Below are 24,905 nucleotides of genomic sequence, written 5' to 3'. Positions count from 1 at the left end.
CTCCGTGCCTGAAGCCGTGCCCAGCATGCGATATGCTGAAAACAGAAAGCAAATAAAATTGCTCAGCTGTTTAGGCTGGCTTAAAGTGAATACTCTTGGCAGGTTTTAAGCCTAGAAAGGTTTTAAACATTGCGTCTTCCCGGTGTGCTCCTACGATGATACAATGGGCGCGCAGGCAACCATGAATCACAACTGCTTGCTCCCTACGGACCCATTACAAGACACATGTCTCTGACCAAGATGTCATGGTAGGTGCTTTCTGTATACAGGGCAGATAAGACAAAAGACCTCAAGGGAGATGCACATCTCTGTCTAGAGTGACAGCGTTACTTAATCATGCAGCTTGGTGAGATCGTTGAGAAAAAAAGTCACGCGGTTGTCACTTGAAAAGCAAACTTCAATATTAGTGGCACACGCGGACTGCTCTCTGGAAACTGTTTAAAAAGGGCCATTAGGTGGCAGTTTCAAAAGTATGAAAACTTGAGCAAAACCATGAACAAGACAAGGATGGCTAACTCAATCCCAATCCTATCATTGCCACCTATGAATTATTCACTGGGCTCCAGCCGACGTGCACGAGGCACGCTTTTTAATGTGCTGTGAGAGTGCATTACAGATGGCTCCCTGCCATCTGTGCTGGGAAATCCCTTGGGCACATATTTTGCAGCAATGCCGTAGGGGAGAACCATGCTTTGGCCAACCCATGTACCTATGAAGGGAATAAGGTCCTCTGTTTGCCTGCAGCAGCTCTAGGGTAGTCATGATGGAGGCCAGCGCACTTTCCACCTCCCCTGGCTTGTGGGATTGCTCACCCTTTCTAGATACATGTTTTCCAGCAGAAAACATCTGCAAAATCCCACAGAAACAACAGAGGTCTGAGGATTGCAAGAGGGTGATAGGGGAACTAGTCCTCTATCTGGAGCCTAAGGCCACTGCATCCCACGTGGACTGGTCCCATCCCAAGTACTGTCAGGTCCCCAGCGACTGGGGGAGCCGGAGCATGCTGGGGTCACCAGCTGAGATTAGCTGATCCGCCTCCTCTTGTGCACAAAACATTACTGTTTCCTTGCTGTATTTCCAAATCTGATTTCAAAAGTTCAGAGGAAAATTACATCAGTCTGAAAATGCCAGACTGATTGCTAGTGCCAATTCTTTTTCTCATTATTTTAAATTGGGGAGAGAGGAAGGGGGACAAATTATTTTGGAGAAAAACACTTTTTTTTCAGGGAGCAATCCCTTCAAGAGCCCAAACCAGAGGTAGTTTCTGCTGCCAAAAGCTCCCATGCACAGAAGAGGTGGTGCGCCCAGCACCCCGCTGCCTGCGCATTCTCTGCAGTCCTGAGATTAGCATGGTCTTTTCGAGACGCACAAAAGCCAAACCAACAAAACAGACCCTGGCATTTCTCTGCAGTGCTGGGTTAGTGAATACCTGCCAGCGGGACTCCAGCAGCCAGACCTATCCCACAGCATGCAATTTTTTCATTTTCCGCAGCCAGCAGTTCTTGTAGCAGGATTTCTCCTACTGCTGCAGTTGGCCTTGTGTCACTGCCTTTAGTGACTCAACTTCATTACACCAGCCTTCATGAAAATATAATCATACTGTCAGAAAACCTGTGCAAGGGAAAGGATGAGGCCCCAGAGCTGCATCTCTTGGTGGTAATTTCAGGGGGAAGATGAGTGGGCTGAGACTCCCTGAAGCCCCATGTGCTCTGTCTGCTCTTATTTGAGAGAGGATTTTTCAGAGATATCCAGCATCTTTGGGCATGGCCAGGCATGGGCCACTCTAGGCCACTGCACGCCTCCATTACTTGCCTCAAAGGACATTTTTCGGAGGCACCTTAAGAAAACAGGTATCCACTTTCCATGCTTGGCAACTGGTCTGATTTGCAAAGTCCCCCTCTACAGCTGCTTTATTTCTGGCATGGACAAACCGATGATCACCCCTGGGAGTGCCGAAAGAGTGCTGGGAAGCACGTTTGATGCCACAGCTCCAGCAGACAGGCCTGGTTCTCCTCCTGAACGAGTGGTGGGACCAGCCAGAGACAAAAAAAATACAGTCACCACTCCTTGCTTTGGACAGAGGCTCGATTCAACCTCCTGTTGAATCAAACATAAGAGCATACAGATGCAATTCCAACACCACACAGCGAATGAAACACTCATGTCTTGATCCATTAGTATCTCCCTTGATTGTGGCTCCACCAGGGTAAACAGTGAGACTGAACCAGAAGCTACACTTACCCACTTGTCCTTACCATCAGCCACGGTCATCGCAGGCCTATCATTTTCTATAACGGACCTTTCAATACAAGGCTGGAGGTGATAACTGTGCAAGGGGGTTATTCTTGGCCTGATGCACAGGAAAGAGCTACATGGATAAATCCTCCTGCAACTATGAGGAGTTTGGGACATAACTCACAAACCAGGACCATTTCCTCACAGTCTGCACTGATCAGCAATGTAGCATCTTCTCCCGTGCAGCTACATTTACTGAGGTTTATGTGGATTTAACTCCGCACATCAGGGAAAATCCAATGCCAGCAATGATATACTAATGCAAACCCACTAACAGGAAAATATACTTTTTCCAACAACAGTTACTGGCAGCAGCCTTCACAACGGGGAAACAGTAAACAGCATTAGGACCGTGACACCCACTGATCTGCATTAAACATGTGCCTTCAACAGGTGTCATATTGCCATCCACTAACGTTCCTCCAGAAGATTTCCTGCCACATCCATCAGCAGCAACCCCGGCACGCCTTTATTTCCTCTCCTTGAGATATATCCAAACAATTTGTCCAACACCTCAACAATCCAGTCTAATTATCAGGACAGGTATCTGATAAAGCGCGATGCAATCGCACTCTCTTGCTGCTGGCTGCCAAGCCCGCGAATGTACACCTGGGTAGCAGGAATGAAATGCAGCCCGGCTGCAGCTAGCATTTTTCTGCTCTGCAGCGAGGATCTGCCAGTCTCCATCCAGCTGTTATGCTGCATACTGCGCTGGGTTTCCTGGCTAAGCCTTGTCTGCAAGGAGAAGGCAAGGGGTGGCTCCAGTGATCTGGCAGCACAGACCTCACGGTCCCAAATGCCACCAGTCCACATTCCTGGAAGGAATGTCCGCAGCTGACAAGTGCCACTGGGGAGCCCTGAATTAAATGGCAAGAAGCAAGCCAGGTAGGCAAAGGGAGAGACCCTAAAACACAGAGCATGAGGGACAAGAGAAGGAGGATAGAAAGGTCTCCAGGGCTTACAGAAGCTGTTTGATGTGCCTGGTATGTTGATGTGCGTGGAAGAAGATGTAATCATGTTTTTGCCTCCCATCACACCTCCAAATGACAGGGGACAACGGCAACTCCCTGCCTGCGTCCAAGACGACAGCTCTTTTCAACCACTGGGCAAAGGAAGGGCAGACAGACAGACCTGAGCCCTGGACAAAGGAACAAACCAGCCTACATGATCTCTGCCTGTACAGTGCAAAACCAGGAAGGACACAGTATGCAATGACATCTCAGCCCTACCTTGTTGGAGAAGCCGTGACAACATACCATATCTCACCAGCCTGAGTCCAGTCACTTTAGCATCACAGTCACTCATTTCCTAAAGTCACTCAAAACAATTTTCTCAGGGTAACTGTTTGCAAAGTTAGGACGCTTTAACCATTGGCATTTGGAATTGAAATGAACTCTTAGAAATTTCCCTTTCCCAATAGGAGAGGCAACTGTTTTCTTTCTGGTTTAGTGGGTGGATACACCAAAATGCAAAGAAGTGGAGGGATTTCCAAGTAGCTTAGTGTAAAAGGAAAAAGCCACAAATCCTAAAAGTGTGTCCTGCTGGAAGGAAACATGTTGAAGACTGCAGTAATTATAACCTATGAGACACAACCACCCACACACATATATTTTAATAGGCCACAGTCCAGCCCTCCATGCTGGGGACTTCCACCCCTTTAAAGGGAGGTCTGCACCGGGTGCGACTGGCTCAGGCTCCACCCCAGACATTTCCCCAGGTTGAAGATCCACTTACCTGCCTGGTTTGTGGTTACATTTACAGACACAAACTGCCGGGCTCCGGGGTTCTGGTCGGACACTCCATTCACTGCCTCAATTTCAAAGGTATAGTTTGTATGAGCAAGCAGATCCACCATCATGACAGAGGTGTTTTTCAGGCCGGTTTGCTGGGGGAGGTACCTGACATGACCGCCACACGCCTCACACAGACCTGAGTGTGAGTTGCACTTCTTGCATGCAATATAATAAGACACATCTTTCCTTCCACCAGTATCAGCAGGGGGAATCCATTCCAGAAAGACACTAGTCTCGTTAACATTTGAGATGGCACTCCGAGGAGCAGAGGGGGGTCCTGGTTTGTAAAGTGAGAAAAACACATGGTAAAAACAGTATTATCAGTCATCCTGCTCTCTACTACTCTCTAGGCTGAAAAGAGATGCCCCGTTGCTCACGTGCCAAAAAGTACACGGGGACCATTTGCAGCAGCACCCGAAGAACTGGGAAAATAGGGATTTGTTTTGAGCACTCCCACCTCACCCCAAGGGGTCTGTGTTGGGATGCAGCCACCTGCATGGGAGGACAAGACACGGGGCTGGCTCAAACCCAACAGGAGAAGCACTCCACCCCGGCACATTGCCTCTGGTGCTCTCCTTGCTCTTCCTGCAAAGGGATCTGCAAATCTTTGCCCTGCCCAAGTCACTGTCAGCTTCACCAGGGGCAAGATTCCCCCTCCTCGCCCCACTGCCCCTATATTACTAGCCCTAGGTCCTAAAAAGAGACGCGCGCTGGGGTATTCACGCTACTTAGGTACTCAACTCAGATGCTGAATTTTTCCTCTGCGTGCACCCGCCTCTCCCCATCAGCTATTTGGCAACAGTGAAACCTAAGCTTGGGCATCCAAATCACACCTAAGTGAGACGCTCAATGTAGCCCAAAGCAGATGGTGATCTACACGGGCCACTGGAAACATGGCCGTATCCGGCTACTCAACGGCAGCCGCCTTGGTCCCTGCCAAGCTCTAGCACGGTTGGTTAGCCACACCACACTTGCTTATTTTGCCAAGCCTCCCTGCTCAGGATGCCAGCGTGGCGCTGGCAAGGCTATCCAAGGAGGAACAGCTGCTGCAGAGATACCAGAGCTCCTGCAAAAGGCGAGCTGTCTTCCTTCATCCTGCTGGGAAAGGCCATGGCTGGGCAAGCAAAGCCCACCTGGAGACACCTTCAAGACTGCTTACTTCCAGAAGGTGCTGCAAGCTTTTTGTTTTTAACAGGCTTGTGTTAGAGATGAAGGGCAGGCTGCAGATACACCCTGAAGGCAATGTGAAAGGACAAGCAGGAATCTCGGCACCACCAGAAGCTATACAGCAAAGACTGGGATTTTTCCAAGGGAGGTAGAGGAGGGAAGGCAACACACTCCCCTTCGGTTTGAATGAAGCTGTCAAAATCCATGAGCAGTTCCTTGAAAAGAGCCCGACAAGTAGGTTCACCAGCTAGAAATCCATATGAATTTAACAGCCTGTCTTAGGCTGTCATCTTCTTGTTTTGTTGTGATAATTAAACTCGATTCGTTATTTAAAACAGGCAGTGTTGCAAAAATGAAATTACCTTATAAACCAGAAGCATTTTCCTCTATTTCCCTTCCCTATTCCCCTTTTTAAGTCTATAAAATTGGTAACACTGATAAAACACTGTCATGATTTCGTCTCAAGCTGTTCTGATTAAATGAGAAACTCGCTGCCAGAGGTAATAAATAATCCTGATATATTTTTTTTTCTTCAGGGGAAAAGCAGTTGAAGACAAAAGCTAAGTTAGTTTAGGAAAGGCAGATCAGCTTTGTTTTGTTCTATGATCACTTCAGATCACTATGAACTGGGAGCAAGCCGCTCGTAATCTGCACCACAGGGACCCAGCGCTATTTAGCTAATGACACCAAGGTACAGCCCAAGTCAGGACTATTTTCTGCACTGTCATACTTGTACTGATATAATGGAAACTACAAAATTCATCACTGGAGCTGTGTGGAGTTATATATATTGCACTCAGGGGGTTTTTATATGTTTTTTACTGGTTAAATTGCCCTATTTTTTCTTCCACTGGCTGAATGCCCTTTTACTGCTACCAGTACTCTAGGAAAAAATAAAGAACTCAGGCACAAGAAACACTTACTGGACAATGTGTCTTTAAGGGGGGATAAATTATTACTTTTGTAAAGTCACCAGAGGTTTTTACTTGCTTTGTACAGAGGAGTCAGCTGCTCTTCTTGAAGGCTTATAAACATCAACTTCAGTGGAAGTGCTTTGAAGCTAGTGGGACTTAACCTATAAAATTAGCATTCTCACAGGGGCTCAGAGAAAGGTCTTTAGCAGTCCACAGATATCTAACAAGACCTACTTGAAGAATTGTGAAACTGCACTTGGGTAAAACTTTGATAAATCACAGCTGGGAGAACAAAACGGTGTTTTACCTTTGGAAGAGGGAGGCCCCAGGTCTGCTAAGAAGATCTGTTTTAATTTCCAACCTTCTTTTGACAAGGACAAAGATATTAGTTTACTGATTTTTTTTTTTTTTTTTCCCCCATTTGCTACTTTATATCCTAAGCAGGTAAGATTACCCCTTCTGCACCACAAGTTACTGTCCAGAGGCAAATACTTCCTGAAGACAAAGATACTGGTATTTTTCTTGATGGACAGCAAACCTGTTGTTTGCTGATGCACATATTTTAAAAAGATAACCTGAAAGAGAAATTACCCTTAAGATACAAATACATATATGTACACTTTCAAAATAAAGTTAACTGTAAACTTTCTGCGAGTAGAATATTACAGTGAATCCTATAAAATCTTCAGTTTGTCCCACGTGTCATACCATTAAAAATATTTCCCCAATATGCTCTGAACAGCAATGGGGTCACTTGTCAGAGATGGGGGGGAGGGGGAAGGGTATAACTTTATGTTTTAATTTTAAAGAGATATTGTGCAAGGAACTGAAGCTAGGATTACTTAGTTAAAAAGAAATGAAGCGCAATTACTTCCTGGAAGATACATAATAATATTAAGAGAATTCTCAAATGCCCATAGGACCAAACATTTTTTTTTGTCTGAGGGCAATAATTATTTCAGGCTGCATCACAGCACTATTAATTTCAAAATTACCAATCATTACTTATAAAACATCCTTAAGGAACTGGAAAAATTAAATAAAAATGTATTTCCCCCACCCTGATACTTAACTGAGCAGTTGCAGTTAGTTTTCTTTAGTGATGCTGGTGGTGGTGGGGAGACTCATGCAGCTTGGGACTGAAAAGCATTCGCTTTAAATTAGGAAAATGTGATTTTATAGCTATACCAACTGGCAAGGGGACTTTGCAGGTGTAGAGCTGAAAATGGACATTGATGTATTCTCTAAAATTAACTAGATTTCAAGTTGAGGGAATCCTATGAATATTATTAACTTCTGCGGTAATAAATAATAAAAACATACAAAAAACTTGCAATATTTTCCTACCAGCCATGACTCAAGTCTGTCTTGCTTGTGTTTCAGTTCACGATGAGATGTCCCCTTCCTGATCTAATTGGACTGGTTTAAAACGTTAAGTGTTGCTACCTACTCTTTACTGTCCCTGCCAAAATTTACTACCCCTGCAGCTGAGCTGGAGTAGCACATGGGCCCTCCTCATCACCTTCAGCACAAATATAGCTGGATTAGGACAAAATCCCAAGAAAGGATGTGTAGGGCAAGCGAGGGTGACTGAAGCACATGGAGAAGGCTCAGATGATCCACTCTGCTTTTGGGGTAGTAAGCACGAATGCCAGCAGAGGTGCTGCAACATCCTCAACTGCTGCACCAGAACTTGCAGCGGGCAACAGAAGCTGAGCAGTGCCTTGGCCAGCATTAAACCTCTCATCTGCCCCAGAAGCACTCGGTACCCTGCCAAGCCATATCCTAATACAGCTTCAGGCACCATGCCTGCGCTTTAAACTAGCTTATAGTAAGCTTTCAAAACAAGACAACCCCAAAACAAAACCACCCAAACATTAAACCCCCCAAACAAACTTTAAAAAAAAAAAAAAAATCGTAAAAAACCCAAGCAAACATTAAAAAGAAAATCCTGTGGTGTTTGCAGAATCAGAAATTACAGCCTTTACCTACAGGATTCAAATTGCACCAGAAACCTGGGTGAGATAGCCACTCTAATTTCATTTATTTTTAACGTAAACTGGTCACAAAGCTTACTTGTGCCTCTCTGAAAATCCTGCCCTACGCTCAGGTCATAGGCATGCATAAACCTCTTCCTTGGGGATGGCAGCTCCTTCCCTGTGCGAATCCACCAGCAGGACAGATTGGATGTGTACCCCTGCATCCTGGGAAGGGACAGAGAGCAACACCACCGATGGTGGGCAGGAAGCACTGTGGACACTGGCAGTCTGGCATAACCCTGTATCAGTCCCTGGCTTTGGTTCTGCCTGCACAGAAAAGCCGATTTTATGTGCGTTTCCAGAGCTCAGAGTACTCCTCTCCCTTCCCATTTCCCAATACCACGCTGGACCTCATCGTCCCTCATTTATCTATGTTTTTTAAGTCAGGCCACGGGGCAAAATGGACATCAAGAAGCCCTGGTATCAAAGTTTTTCATGCTGTAACCCACTCTAGCTACTGCTCCAAAAGACACCAGCATATCTATTTAATAAACTGAGAAGTGCTTGCATGACTCACCCCCCCAGACCACTTTGATCCTACAGCGCCAGCTACTGCCACGCTGCCTAAGGCTGTCTTCTCCCTCCCTGCACCACACCTTCCAACAGCCACATGCTTCATGCTCCTTCGGCTGACGTAGAGTTCAAGGGCCTCAGTTCTGCTCCAAGTGCCTCCTGCGGGCAAGCAGAGACCTGCCGAGGGCAATTTCCTTTGCAAGAGTGTCTCTCCAACAGGAACAGACTTTTTCTTTCTCTTTTTGAAGTGCAAACTTGGGAAGCTAGGAAGGACATCTATATTCACTGGGATGAAGGTACAAAAAGCCACTACCATGCCCGCATGATGCAAGGGAACAGTATGGAAGTCACCTCTGCACCGTTGCCCAGTGGCTCTGAGAGTGCATGGACTCATAAACCTGCTTTTTTCCTCCATTGCTTAAGTTCCTTGGAAGCTCTACCTGCTCCTGCCCCAGTAGGTCAGCTCCTCTTCGGTCCTTTTTAGCCACTTTTGCACCGCAAAAATCACATTTGGAGCATGACATATCCAGCTCAGCAAAAACCTGTGCTCTGTGCTACACTCAGTGTAACTAGCTGGGGACATGCAAATTGTGGCCCTAAGTATCTGAAACATAAACTGAACAAGAAACTTTCAAGGTACAGCTGACAGGATAGCTCACAGATGGCAGGAAAGGGGAAAAAATAGTGATTCTGACTCCACCGACTCCATGTTGCACTCCCAATACCCCAATTTATTGGGTTATTGGGTCACAGTAATCCCATGCAACGCTACAGGCTTGGGGAAGAGTGGCTGGAAAGCTGCCTGGAGGAAAAGGACCTGGGGGTGTTGGTCAACAGCCAGCTGAGTATGAGCCAGCAGTGTGCCCAGGTGGCCAAGAAAGCCAATGGCATCCTGGCTTGTATCAAAAATAGCGTGGCCAGCAGGACTAGGGAAGTGATCGTGCCCCTGTACTCGGCACTGGTGAGGCCGCACCTCGAATACTGTGTTCAGTTTTGGGCCCCCCACTACAAGAGAGACACTGAGGTGCTGGAGCGTGTCCAGAGAAGGGCAACGAAGCTGGTGAAGGGTCTGGAGCAGAAGTCTTGTGAGGAGCGGCTGAGGGAACTGGGGTTGTTCAGCCTGGAGAAAAGGAGGCTGAGGGGAGACCTTATCGCTCTCTACAACTACCTGAAAGGAGGTTGTAGAGAGGTGGGGGTCGGTCTCTTCTCCCAGGTAACAAGTGATAGGACGAGAGGAAATGGCCTCGAGTTGTGCCAGGTGAGGTTTAGATTGGATATTAGGAAAAATATCTTCACCAAAAAGGTTGTCAAGCATTGGAAGAGGCTGCCCAGGGAAGTGGTTGAGTCACCACCCCTGGAGGTATTTAAAAGACGTGTAGACATGGCACTTAGGGACATGGTTTAGTGGTGGACTTGGCAGTGCTAGTTTAACGGCTGGACTTGATGATCTTAAAGGTCTTTTCCAGCCTAAACAATTCTATGATTCTAATTTGCTTGTTATACTACCCTCCCCCTACACCAAGGGGATAAGCTCTACATTTTTGCTGCAGATTTGGAGAAGCAGTTTCCATTGCAGAATTTTGAGGCTACCCTGAAGAATGATCATCTCCAGGCAGCTTGGAAAGGTAGGGCTCTCCCCCTGCTTGTTTACCAAAAATGAGCTAGGAGATGATACTAAGCAGGACCATGCAGACTCTATCCATGCCTACCACTGACAAGCGCCACCCGTCGTTTCCTCCGCGTGCGTGCCCCACGCTGGTACCCACGCACACACCGATGCGTACTGTCTGAACACCATGCTGCTGGCTGAGCCTGCCCATGAGCGGACAGCGAGTGATGGAGCATCCGTTTGTTACAAAAACGATTCCTGAGTTCAATGCCAGTTTTTGAAGCAAAAGGCTTCGAAAAGTCTGTTCTCGTGTAAACGGGGGTACAGTGGACAAAGCCAGTGACATTACAAGTGTGTTAAGACTAGTTCAGACTCCAGTCCAGAGCCTGTAAAAGCACATTAATTAGGATCATAATGTTTAGTCACAGTACAGGGACAGCTTGAAAGGATTAAAACCAACCCTATAAGCACATGCTTACTTGTACAGGCCATTGTAGGTGGGTCTGATTCCTTCCTAAAATAGTGTTCTTCACACAGGCAAGATGTGGATGCTTCATCAAGCGTGTAGCTGTGAGGGGGACATTTGCTGCAGGATGGACTGTGGGGTGAAGCTTTGAAGAACCCAGGTCTGCATACTGTGAAAAGAAGAACCACAGGCTAAGCTTTCCCATCATAAAATTAGTCTCTTCACATTTCCTTTTAAAAAAAACCATATCTTCAGCTAGAAAACAGAGAAACACTCACGAGCTATTTGGTTTGCATATTTTAAAACAGTCTATGCCACTAACACACAGTGAATACTTAATATCTTCATGAAAAGAGAATGAGAAGCTGTTGATTGTTTCTTTCCCCTAGCATCTGCCTTTGCTGGGTATTTATTTTCCTTGTTGAATGCATTAGATGTAACATCTTTTGGGCTCTGCTTTAGAAAACATTATTGTGCTTGGGGTTTTTTTCATTCAGTCTTAGAAAAACAGGTAAAATACATCTCATGGTTTTCATTTAAGATGTTCTACACGCAGAAATCAATGTCTCGGTAAACAAATAGCAACATGGTGGTGGAGGGGATCTCAAGATCGACAGCTTTAAGACACTGTGATAAGGCTACTTCCCTAGGGTCTTTTCCCCTGCAAACCTGTGATGAACTTTAAAGTGCTCCATATAAGACAGACTGCTCTGGGTATAGCCTGAACCAGGCATGCTTGCCATACAAGATATTCCTTCCAGCTCCAATATATATGCATGACGAGGCACTAAGACTTGATACGAGAGCTATTTTTGTTCTCACAGATATAATATATGGCTAAGGGTAGCTTGGGATTTTTTTTCTTTTTTTAAATAATTTGAAGTGAATACAGTAATATCTTGTTTCCAGCCTCCTGAAAGAAGTGTTCTTTCATCTAAGCAAAGCACTCTGCACTTCACCTGCATGCGCACACTCAGCCAGGAGCAGCGACAGCCACAGGTTTGCACGTATCCACCCCGCTTTAGGAAAAACACAGCTGGCCCTGTAATTGTACCCTAATATGTAGAATTACAAACCCACTGTTAGCAAAAGGGGGAAAACTTTATTTTCTGTTTGTTTCAAAAAGCAGCGACACAGAGACATGTTAAAGAAGTTCCAAAGTGCTGCTACTTTTTTTCCTTCAGAGATGCTCTAAAATAATTCTGCCCAGTATGGTATCAATGATGCATAGGTCTGCTATCAGACTTACAGAAGTTACCAGGAAATCCCAGAGCCTTTCCATTGGCATTCAAACTTCCCCAGTTGTAACCAGCTTGGAAAGAAAACGAGCTCACAGCAAAAGCATTAATATTATCCCACCAGGAATGTCCCAGACAATCACAGCATGAAGGTCATGTGCTAAAATTCAGCCAGCGATGATAGAATTCATCTTCACCGTAGATAAAGTATAGATTTTTTTACTAGTGATCCCTTTTCCTCTGATGGACCAACTACAACAACTGCCTCCAATGTTAGCTCTGCTTCCTGCGGTACCAGAGAAACTCTCTCAACATCTACCCTTTTATGTCACTACCAAAGGTGAGACACTTGCACATCAACTCTTAACTCCTAGAGCCAACCAGTAAGTCTTTGCCAATGAAGATCACTTATGCATCAAAAGGGGTGTGATCCAAGAGCATTCAACAGACCTCCCCCAGGCCCACCTCCATCCTTGCCCGGACCACAAGGCTCTCACTGCAAGCACCACGCAACCCTGAAGCAGTTCCCAAGCCAACCACAGGTTGCCAGGTCTCCATCATACATCTGCAGCCTCTCCATCCTACTCTATGGGATGCTCACCTCTAGCATCCCTGCTGACCTCCCCAAACCAGGCACCCTCCCACACCTTCCCCCAGCTCCCTTTTCTTCCCACAAGACAGGCAGAGAACAAATCATGGACTGGAGGGATTTACAGGTTTTAAAAACCGAATTTCCAAAATTGTTCATCATCCAACTAGTGCTCCATACCTAGGCTATGAGCTCTGCAGGATGCAGTTCATCTGCTTTGTGTCCACACACCAGAACCGGTGAACAGATGTAGGGCTGAATTTATTCTTGATGGCTGTTAGCAGACTTGCCACGAGCTGCCGTCATGCTTTATGGCACATTCCTCAGTTTCAAGCACAGAGTTAAGTTCTTTTATTTACTTCACAGCCACGTTCAAAAGCTGCCCTACCTACAGCAAGGACTTGTTATACAATCTCTGGAGAGTCTTCTGGGAGAGGAGACCACCAAACAGCTCCTCTCTAGCCTACAATTTGTATTTCAAAGCCAAATCAAACTCACTTGCACACGCAGACAATAGGGATGGGGAAATGAAAGCACAAAAATGCGCAACATGTAACAAGGGCAGCCCACGTCTAGTGTGTACTCGATGTAATTAGCCTTCAAAAAAGGACTTGAATTTATCTCATTACATCCCATCAAGACAGACAGAAAATCATTACGGCACAAGAGTTTACTGTGCTTCTATTTTGTGCAAAGCAGCAAATGCAAAATAAGTCAGTTTTCCTTGACAGATTTTCAACGAGGTGCAGCTTGTTAATGATGGTATGATACATAGCTCAGCTCAAAGGGAATGTTTGGTTTTCATGAATAAGTACGGAGCCAACAGATGTACAACGCCAATAACCCATGTTTTAATGAGGGATGTGAAATGAAACTGAACTGGACCAATTTTTGTACCATCTCCAGGCTCCCACGGGTCAGGCAAGTCCCTTCTCTATCCAAAAGGTGTAAGGAAGAACATTCAAGAGCATTAGATTACACTGAAGATTTCAGTATGAGCCCTCATAACAAATAGCCAGCAGAGCAGCGTGCTGTCGTATCTAAGTGAAATACTCTCGTGTTGGTTAGAAAGGAAGAATTCAGGGACAGGAAATGGGATATGCAAAAAAAGGCAGGACAGAAAATAAAAATAAATGGAAAAATTACCACAGCGAGTGGTGGTGTGCCGAGCCCACACCCCTGCAGCAGATGCTCTGGGGAGGATGGGGGGGATTTGCAGGGCTCCCCCAGCACAGCCTTCCAGCCTCTCGCAACCAGAGGCTTGAGGACCGCTCCTGATGGAAACCACACTTGCACTACCATGCTGAGGAGCAGAAGCAGTCGTAGCTGCATGGATGTTTCAGGCATAACTAGTATCTATTATAATGCTTTTATCTGTACCCTTTCCTATATTTGCTTTGTACATGACACAAAGGAGAGGACAGCCGGTGAGGTGGTTCAAGCAGCAATCCTCTAATAAACAGGGATATTGTGATGAAATGGATGCTGTTAGATGAAAGCTGACCCAGGAACATCTTATGCTTCCACACTGCAGAGCAGGTATCACAGTAGCCGGATGGGCACAGCCTTGGCTGAGCTCAACAGCCAAAAGCGGGGGCTGGTACCATGTAATTTTTCTGCCACTGGTGGCAATGTCTCAGATATTTTGGAAATTGGATTCGGAGCGAACAGGGCCACAAACAGCCTGCACCTTACCTTGCATTTTGGTCTCTATTGTACCATTCCTCTTCTGACAGTCAACCTTACAATCTCTTCATGAAGTATACAGGATTTTATTTAAAATTACATGGGTGTCTGGGGTTTAATTTCTAATTAAATCTTATTTTAGTCTTATATTTTTATCTCAGTATTTCTAATTCAACAGCTCTTGAAGGGATAGGGAGAACTAGCACAGGACAGTCATGCATGTAATGGTACTATCTCTCTTTTCAATGGGGTGGGAAAAGAAGGAGAAATAAGATGAGCCTAAGACTCCCCATAATCCACTGCAAGCCAGGTGAAAAGAAATGAAATAAAGTTTTAAGCTGTTGATGAGATCTGCTTCTTTATTCCTAATATTAAAACTGATAACTCCTTAACTGATTAACAGCCACTGATGTGTGAAAATAGTCTTTAAATTGAATTGGTTGCTAGAAAAAAAAAAAAATAGAGTATTTTTAGACACAGCAAATACACCATAAACAACCTGCTGGTGTTAGGTACAAGTGGGATGTGTTTCTGTTAGTAGCACATCCATTATTAGCAAATTAATTTCACTCTTTTTATTTTTAGTAGCAACCACAACATGTTGCAGGCACAGAGCATTAACGTCTGTGCAGCCTTTTGCTTGCGCACTTCAGGATGGGCCAGAGAGAGACGGCTGCAACGAAGGACGGCAGCAAGAGCCTCTTGGGACAGCAATGGTGTGAGCTGATCCCTTAAACCAGCAGCGGACAGATTAGAAACTGGCTTCGTACCTTGCAGACGGGAACCCACAAGAGCCATGATGGTAGAAACTGGCTCTTCAAACGTGGGTGGATGAAGGAGGAATCACTGGTCCTCTTACAATGAAAACTGGCCTCTTCAAACAACCTGCTGAACTTTAAGTGCTATATCAGTGAGGGGGGGGGCAGGCAGAACAAGCCAACAACATCAAACAGCTGGGTCTACTTGACAAATTATTTTCTGCAAGCCTTAACATCAAATGATTCACAGCTGCATCTCTGTAACTATCCCTGAGCTTCAGCTGAAGGCTGCATCCAACAGGCAGGGCTCCTCTCCTCTCTGGCTACCCCACGCCTTCGATGCACGCCAATTCCAGGCAACGAGTGCTGGAAGCAACGACCACCTCTGAGGTTCTCCATATCCACAGGCGCATACGTGGCCATGTTGGTAAAACCACCCAATTAATATTAGTGGGAATTTCAGTTTTGTCCCTGGAGAGAGAAAAGCTAGGAAACACAACCCTATAAGCCTTGAAACCCCAGGAGATACGAAAAAGGTCCAACCTATTATTCCCTTTGCACTCTCTTGATGCTGGGAGGATAAGCTCACAGTACTTAAGTGCTTAGGATCAGCAAAGTGACCTTTCATATATCCCAGAAAATAAAGCTCAAACAGGACTTGCACTGTTTCCCTTGCAGAGCACCAAATTAGTCTCCACAGTAATCAGAAGCCACAAGTGTAACTCATAAGGCAGTGCGGCTAATCCATAGATAAAGCTAATGGACAAAATCTAACAAAAATTAATGAGGATAAGGATGCCTAGTCTAGACGGAGCACAGGTTATCCAGCTGAAACTGAGGTTTCCTCCCCAAACTGCAAACCCCCTTTGCTTGTCCTTTCCATCCTTTAGCATTTGCCTTTTCAGACTGCAAACTTCTTCGGGCAGGGACACACAGCTCAAATTACCACAGCTTTTAGAAGCAACTACAGCATAAAACTCTCTGCCCCATGGACAGACTCATAATCCACACCAAACCGGCTCTCAGCTGAAACACAAGCAGGACTGGGGGGGGGGAGGTGTTCAGCAGAAAGGAGAGCAGCTCTGTAGCTCATCAACTCTGCCTTCATTAGCACATCGCTCTGGCACAGGGAATATGCCTTGAGAGTTGAAGGATTTGAGCAAAAACAAGCTACAAATAAACCAACCCCTGCTCTAGTCTCTGGAGCCACCATACCTTGAAGCGTTTGCACTGAGAAGAGGGGGCTGTTGCCTCTTAGATGCATCCAAAACCTAAAGAAGGGTTTAGAGAGGTAGAGTCTTTTCAACGTGGAATCAATTAAACTGCTGAGCAGCTCCAAGCCTCAGCTTGTGCTTCTGACACACATTTTTACTTACAAGAAAAAACAAAACAAAAAACACAGCAGACTGTCTTCATGTCTCCCAACCAATATAAACAGATGATCTCCATGCTCTTCTAAAAGTATTGCAAGAACTACAGCAATCCACCACCGAGCATCCTCCTGCAGAATTTACAAGCAGGCTCCCAAGAGCTAATCCTGCCCTCCCTAACAGCTCTCCTTGAACTGCAGGCCGACACCGAAATTGCTGCCAAAGCTATAAAGCTATAGAAAAATGTGTAAAATGCCCTGATTATATCTCCTTTAGGGTTGGTCTCTCTATCTGCAATACTGCTATGTTGCTTCCTGCAGCACGCCTTGGGGATTTGAAGGGAATTAAATAAATACCCACTAATAAAACACTGTAATTCAAAGCTGCCAGTTTGCCTGAATCCAGTGGACTTGCCAGCATCCTTCGACAACTCCAGCACCCAATGCTGCAGCCCAAGACCCACTAAAGGTCCTTTTAAACAGGTTCCTGGAGCTCGCTGGATAAGTGGGGCATCTGAAGGCTTTGCACCTTGAAAAAAAGAGATTCAGCCCTTACCTTGGATGTAAGCAGATTGATGCATCTCAAGTGGGAAATATCTTTTAAGCTTTTTTTTGTTCTAAGAAAACATTGTGTCTTTTGATGCTGTTCTGTCCAACCCCACACTAACTCAGGCTGAATTGCCTTCGCTCCACATTTAAATCAGCTCTAGCTCTGAATACCAAAACAACCTTGAAAACTAGAATATAAATAAATTAGTACTTTCAGTTCCTCCCCTTGAAATACTACTTTTTCTACCACGTGACTCACTAAATTGTCACACGGCAATTTATGACATGACCGTAGTTGCTGGAAAACTAAGAATTAACTGCCACTAATGACATTAATGTGTTTCTTCTAAATGGCATAAAACTTCATCACATGGCATCACTCTGAAAAATTCATCAAATTCCCAAGTCAGCTACATTTGTAAGCCATAAAAATACCTAGAACACAATGCATTTGAAAATGCTCGTGATTACATTAAGATCTTAATGGGCTATATTTCTGCACATCCCGACTTTGCTCTTAAGAAGATTTTGAAGCAATCAATGAGGCAAAACCTGAGTCAAGCCTAAACTCTCAGCAGCGTGATGGAAGAGCAGGGAAGGAGATTTATCCTGGCATATATGCAAACCCGCGCTATCATTTGGGTTTGATTTCGCAGAAGGAAAGCAAGCTATGGAAAAATAAATGCTATTAGGGGAAACAAAAGATTTTTCAAAAGCACTCAGCACTGCGCGAGCGTGCTCCCAACATCTGCGTCGACGGCAGGGCTAGCTGTGCATGCTTTGGTTTTGTGGGTTTTTTTTCCCCACACTTTCCCATCCAAAAAAACCCTGGGAGATACTGGTACATTTCTAGAGAAAGCACTGCTTGCGATGAAGCATGCATTTCCTAGCAAACCCAAAATTTCTGTGACCAGCAGCTGTGTGCTCTTGCAAGCGTGTACAAGGGCTCCTCAGCTCTCAGCCCAGGTGGCACCTGTGGTCCTCCTCCCTCTCTGGTTACAAGAGACAGATCCAGGTAGGTCTCACTGAGCCCTAACTATCTGGCTTACAATAAAAAAAGGCAGTCCACATCCTGTTGCTACAGCCTCTCTGCCTATTATAGTTATAAAATATCTATCTCTGTAAATTTCTATGTCTATAAAAATCTATCTGTGTATCTTTTCTTTGTTCTCCAAGGTGCAGGACGAAGATGCGCCTAAATTATGCTTAAATTACTGTCTTTTTTTTTTTTTTAATGAAGACAAACTGAAATCATTTTGCTCCCTTAAAGAGAGGAAGCAATGATTTACAACGCTGCACCTAAGGGAAAAATACGATTTAAGATACAGAAGGCAGCAGAGAGACATTTGTTTCTGCACGCTCATAAACATAACTTGAGATGGCTAGCTCTGTGCCTAATCCAAGAGGCACAAAAGTCTGTTTTGGGGGTTTCTGCACACAAAGACACGCACCCGGGGTTATCCTTTGTTACGTGAATGGTAACTTAAACATTCAAGCTGCATTGCACGCTAAGCGAGGGGAGGATTGATGGACAAGCCGCAGAACTCCCTGGAGTTTGGTAGCGGCGTTGACTGAATAGCAATTACAAGCATCATCCCTCATGGCAACAGGGGGACAGGATCAAACTTGAAAATGATGCAGCCAAAACCCCTCTATGTCCATCTGTGTACATGTATTACAGACAGTAATGCAAAGACCAGTTGGTAAAATCTCCTGGAAAATAGGGTTGTTCAAAGCCGCATGTTTGCTGGCACAATACTACAATAAAAGGGGTTTAGTCTTCTGGTTCAGTCTGCCATAGGGATCTGGAGCCCAGCCAGCAAAGAAAGAAAGATTCTCTAATTATGCTGTGGCTTGGACAATTGCAATCCATTGTGGTTAAGAAATACGACGTTTGGGAGGATTTATTTTGATGATTTATGTCATGTGTGTTTACCAACATTTCAAGGTTTTAGCCTGAACATACTGTACATACACAGGCAGTAAAGAGAAGTGAAAATGCTTAAAGTATTTCCTTCTGGTTGGCTCTACCTTGCACAACTTCATTTGTGTGGACAAGATTTCTAGGTGGTATAAAATCAGCCTTTTCTCCACTGACTATTTTGGTCCAAAATAGGAAGCATCCCACTGACCTATGGCAATGCTAACACACCTATGCAAAAGGATCCTTTCAAACCCTGCCTCAAATGTTTAAGGGCTTGTTTGCTTCTAGCTTTATGATCATCTGCCTCAGGAGGTAAATTTGGTAGGACTGGCTGCAGACAATTTATTTTAAAATTGTTCCTCTGTAATTTATGGCTGAACATATGTCACTCCAGACACATCTATTCAAATTCCATCAGAGGGCAATGGAGATGGATCTTTTACAGTCCTTCTGACCAAAAAAAGATAGGAAGGATTTATCCACAGTTGCCTGGACTAAGTGTGCTAAATGGGTTTATGCACATAAAACTGACTCCAGGGAAGCGGAGGTTTTTTTGCAAATTTAAGATACAGGTGATGCTAGCCAATTCTGCAGCAGGCAGGCGGCTTAGAGGCGCACAGAAGAAAAAGCAGGCATGTCTCTTGGGGAACACCTCCCTTCAGTCATGCCTCCTTCTGCAGAAGCTCGTGGGTTTTTGCATTGGAGCACACTGGTTAGAGTTACAGATGAAGGTCTTGCCAAGCTAAATTCTGCCCTGATATGCATACCATGAGACGTTTTGGCTTTGGTTAGGAGGCAACAAATCAAAGGGTGCGTGCCAGAAGTATTAATACCCTGAGAAATTTAATGAGGAAAGCTAAACAAGCTCCACACACACCCCAAAGTGCAGAAACATCAAGCGGTTATCCCGTCACGTGCAGATACAACGCTTCATGATTTCGATTTAATTAACCAGACATCAAAACACTGACATTATTTGTTAAGTTGACTAAACTACTTCTTTGGGTCAGATGAACACTGCAACACTTCACAGTTCATCTGCCTTGCCAAAGTAACTGCACCAAACAGCTCCTCTTTAGGAACGAGCTCAATGAAGGGCAATCTGAGGCATTGCCAGCTCCTCCCATGTGGGCCTGACAATACTGGGAGCTTTTCTTTGAGCTCCAATCCTGCAGCCCTGCAACAACAAGAGAATTTATTTCAGTACGATCTCTCCCATTTCTGGAGGAAAACTTGCTGCATGTGAACAAACATGCTCAAACCCAAGATAAATCAATACAACTTGGCACTTTAAACCTCCTGATTTTGGAGCCAATCGCAATACTATTTGGGTTGGTGGCCTCATGGCTTTTGGATGCTGGAGTTGGACCGTCCTTGCCATGAACTAGCTAGAACTGCTGTGACTCCAGACCAGACAGAAAACCAGCAAAACCCCAGAGAAAAAAAAATATGCAGTTATATCCCAAGAAGACATTTTCTTTGTCAGACTATAAACAGTACTTTTCTGAGACAAAAACATCCTATTCTTGGGAGGAAGATGTCCTGCTAGCATCCCTGTCCACCGCCTCTTCCCCATGGGCTTTGTTTTTGCCCCAAAAATGGCTGTTTGACATATGCAACTGCTCCAGAAATTCAGATGTGAAGCAAAAAGTAAAGCAAAGCAAACACTGCCTTCCCTCTCGCTACATGAAGCCTCACCACAACCTCCTTCCTGCGAAATCCATTTCCCGATATCATACAGCACTAGCCTGAAGCACACTTTGCAGCAGCAATGCTGGCCATTTTCACAGGCTTTTTATTTAAGGTTTTGAGCTGCCCAAGCTTGATTTACGGAGATTTAATTCTCAAACTATTATAAGGGGATACTGTTGCTTACAGGTAGCTTACCTGGCTCTCCAGCTACATCCAAAGAAATAAGCATTGCCTACACGAGCCTGTTTGCCCTGGAAACCCAGCACTATCTTTCTTTGTAATTTCTGCTGCATGTCCGCACCCTTGCATTGCATCAACTTGAACAATCTTCCTAAGGCAGTGAGAAAAAAACCCAACGCTTCTGCTTTACAGAAACCATTCACGTTTGATTTGTTCAAGGGAAGACTGGAAGACAACAAGAGGGGAGAGAGGGGAGCAGCTGGTGTGGGTCCAAGCGCATTATGCCCTGGGTTTGGCGTACCTACGCCTTGCAAGAAAAGACCGCAAACTGCTCATCTTATGTCTCAAACACAATGGCCCCCAACATTTTGCCATCCCACAGCTCCTCTTCCACACCTTGTTTTCAAAACCTTGTCAAGTATTGTGGCATCTATCCTACGATACCAGCGGGCGAGGGTGGCACGTGAGGATACTGCCTGTCCTCTCAGTAGCCCTCAAATGCAGAGGCTGCAGGAGAATCTGAAGAATCAGTCTTGTCATTAACAAAAAAAGAGAGAGAGAGAGAAGAGGTTTCTAGCCTTTTTGAGAAGAAAGCCTGAAAATGCAAACACCAACAGCTCAACCAGCAGAAGGTAAATGTAAAAAGCCCAGTATTTTTTCTTTTATTTCAAGTGGTACACTTTGCACTGAAAGACCAAATGGGAGTTTCCTGACTCAAGTAGGGACTGGTAATATTTTCCTCCCTGTCATCTCTTGGCCTCCCCAATATCCAGCATCCGTTCCATATGGATGCACTTCTGGATGTTGGTTTCTTTTCAGATGCACTAGAGAGCAGCTAGGAACTTCTGAGGCTCTGACACTTAGCCCAAATACCATTCAAAATTTATTTTCTTGAAAGTTGCACAAGTGGCAAAAACACAAGGTTCATTATTCCACACAGAAATTCTCTCATCATCCAGCCAAATTTGAAAATAAATAGTTGCAATTAAATGTGTCACTACGTTATTTATGTAGATGCACTCAATTTGCAGAAAGATGCTATAAAATACTCCCCTTCAATACAAGGGAAGTTTATTGTACTTTTATTGTATACTTTCTTCTCCCTGCTCAAATGTATGTTGCTCCCTGCCTACTTTTTTTCGCCGTGTTACTTAACACATCATTTTCCAGCCACTGTTTCTGCTACTTTTGTCTTGAAATAACAAGGGATGTCATCCAAATCCAAATGTTTCTTGATTATTTGTGAACGAGGCTGCTGAATGATTACTAGACAGATAATTCCAGTATTTCCCTTGCAATCGAGGACGTCTCCTCGTCTCTGGCATTTTGCTCTTACAGCTGCTGGGTAAATGATATGCACCAAGGCTACCCAAGGCTTCAGAGTGCATATTAATTCTGCCAGGAACTCCAGACACTCTGAAGAATTGCTAATTTAACAACAGACTGTGAAATTATTTTTTCTTTCTTTATTAATTGCTGTGCTATTTTAAAGCAACTTCACTGCCTGTGCTGGTTTTGGCTGGGACAGCGTTAATTTTCTTCATAGTCGCTAGTATGGGGCTATGGTTTGGATTTGTGCTGAGAACAGCATTGAGAATACAGGGGTGTTGTAGTTATTGCTGAGCAGTGCTTACACAGAGTCAAGGCCTTTTCTGCTCCTCACCCCACCCCACCAGCGAGTAGGATGGGGTTCACAAGGAGTTGGGAGGGGACACAGCTGGGACAGCTGACCCCAGCTGACCAAAGGGCTATCCCATACCATAGACATCATGCTCAGCATATAAAGCTGGGGAAGAAGAAGGAAGGGGCGGATGTTCAGAGTGATGGCGTTTGTCTTCCCGAGTAACCATTATGTGTGATGGAGCCCTGCTTTCCTGGAGATGGCTGAACACCTGCCTGCCCATGGGAAGGAGTGAATGAATTCCTTGCTTCGCTTCGCTTGCGTGCGCGGCTTTTGCTTTCCCTATTAAACTGTCTTTAGCTCAACCCACGAGTGTTCTCACTTTTACTCTTCCCATTCTCTCTCCCATCCCACCAGGGGAGAGTGAGCGAGCGGCTGGGTGGGGCTTAGTTGACAGCTGGGGTTACACCACGACACTGACCCAACTATCTTTCGACGTGAAGAACAGGGGGCATTTCATCCTGCCAGGAAGTAATTGAAAGCTTTCTCCCAGCAGTCCCTATATTCATAACAAATATAAATATGTGAAATAAGTGCTAATAAAAATAGGTTAACTTGCTGCAGGTGTTCCTCTGTCAATTTATCCAGGTGATATTAGCAAAATCTGACAGGGAAGTACAGCGATACATTTCACTTGTGCCTTGACATTTTGATTCTGTTTGTTAGGGTGTATGTGCAAGGATCTGGCTTTTTCTCCAAGATCTCTATAGCTGTCAGTCTGTGCAAACAGGTTTTGACAAGATGCCCATTTAGCGGGATGGGAGGGCAAAGGAAAAAAAAAAAAAAAAAAAAAAAGGAGAGAGCTGGAGAGACCAGGTATCTGGGTAAAGCTGCACTGCAGTGGAAAAATGGATGCTCTTCTCAACCGAGAAACTTGAAAAAAAGAGCAGCTTGATATGCAAGATCTGAGGCAGTTTGCATCCTTTAATCAACAGCTCCTTCAAGACAGGTGGCCAAGAATAATATAAATAGAAGGCAGGGGAGAAAGAGGACAAAAGGCCAGCATTGGAGAAGGCACGCAGATCAGTTACAATGAAATATAGTAAGAATTAGCTACAAAGATGAAACAACAGAAAATGAATATAGCATTTAAACAAGACAGTAATCAGAGTTTAGAGATTTATGGTAACTGCCTGGTGAATGAAGGTAACGAAGGGATTCTGATCGTCTGGGCGACTCCTGCATCTCTGCAAGACTGTCTTCAAGAGGGGGTTAAAAGCAAAAGTGAACGTATAAATCGAGTTAAAATCCAGAACAAAGGTGTTAAGTAGTGGGGTTTTAACCAGACCTTACCTTTCAGCACATGCCAAAGTCACTACAGGGCCTCCACACAGCATCAGCCACACCAGTGCTGCCTACAGCAGCATGACCAGGCAAAGGGCTTGCCTTCACCTCATCCAGATGCACGACACCTGCTCACGCCACATCCACACCAGGCTGCAGAGAGGCATCTTCTTCCTGCCCTCTCCCTTCAAAGGCCATGCAGCCCAACACACAGTTTTCATGGTCCAGAACACATGACACCACAACCCTCATCCTGCACCCAGCCACCCCTCAGCTCACACAGGACCACCCAGCTGCTGTTCAAATGCATTGATGGACAAGAGAGCCAGCCATCCCATGGCTATGGGAGGGTACATACCACCATCACGTACACAGACCCAGCGACCTACAGCTCAGTCTGGGAGCACTACCAAACCGCAAGCCCGAGAGCTGGACCAGACAGCACCAAAGCCACCAAACCTGGTCCCAGCCACCAGACAGGTCTGCAAATGACCTGCCATCCCAAAAAAAGGGAAGGCTAGGAAAAAGTCTGTGTCAAAAACCATCCAAGACAGACATCCCCATCAGTTGTGCACCTTCACAGCATTCCTGGACACCACCTCTGGCGTAAAGCGATGAAAGGAGACCTCGGCCGAGCATAGCCAGTCGTGCCCTCCTTCTCTTGCTGCTCCACCGAGGTAGAAAATATATATTACTGAAGCCATAAAGTGCTTACAATTATGGCCCCAAACCCAGTAATCTCCACTGATGTAGGTAAATTGCTGACCCCTCTATCACTGTTATTCATGATGCAAAAAAACCCTTGGGTTTTCTCTGCAGCTTAATAAAATCTGTGGGGAATTGGCGCAAGGCTTTCATTCCTTATAGCTAGCCTTTAATGTTGAAGTCTGGATTTCCTGGAGGGGAACTGAATAGTTAAGAATAATTAGTGATTTACATATAGAGTTGTCAACAAAGATACATGGTATTAAGTTACCAAGATGAAGGGTTCCACCTTCTTGGTCGCTACTTTTGATTTTATTTTATTTAAAAATTCTGTATTTTAATTCCGCTCACATTCTGCTATTGCTAGTTAAAGTGGCCTGAAGCGGACAGCAAGAAGAGAGCACTAAATCGAAGGCTTAAATCACTTCTTCCTCAGTTCCCTGGCAGATTTAAA

At 45.0% G+C, this 24,905-nt stretch overlaps 1 protein-coding gene across 9 annotated transcripts in view; it reads right to left on the bottom strand.

Annotated features, from left to right (window-relative positions):
* The window catches only part of EPHA5 (EPH receptor A5), a 216,182-nt gene that overhangs the window by 97,197 nt on the left and 94,080 nt on the right, over positions 1-24,905 (bottom strand). For 6 of the 9 annotated variants that reach the window (XM_075500803.1, XM_075500799.1, XM_075500800.1 and 3 more), the window contains exons 4-5: positions 10,810-10,965; positions 4,030-4,365 (exon numbers count right to left, since the gene is read on the bottom strand). The exons of 2 other annotated variants lie outside the window; for them this stretch is intronic. In XM_075500803.1, the coding sequence (XP_075356918.1) occupies positions 4,030-4,365; positions 10,810-10,965 (492 nt within the window). The remainder of the gene's footprint in view (positions 1-4,029; positions 4,366-10,809; positions 10,966-24,905) is intronic. One more of the 9 variants, XM_075500804.1, reaches the window with a different exon arrangement.

The sequence above is a fragment of the Mycteria americana genome, chromosome 4 (genome assembly GCF_035582795.1).
Source record: "Mycteria americana isolate JAX WOST 10 ecotype Jacksonville Zoo and Gardens chromosome 4, USCA_MyAme_1.0, whole genome shotgun sequence".
Taxonomy (NCBI): Eukaryota; Metazoa; Chordata; class Aves; order Ciconiiformes; family Ciconiidae; genus Mycteria; species Mycteria americana.
The sequence above is the reverse complement of the archived record's forward strand: the minus strand, read 5'-3'. Positions and strand labels throughout refer to the sequence as shown.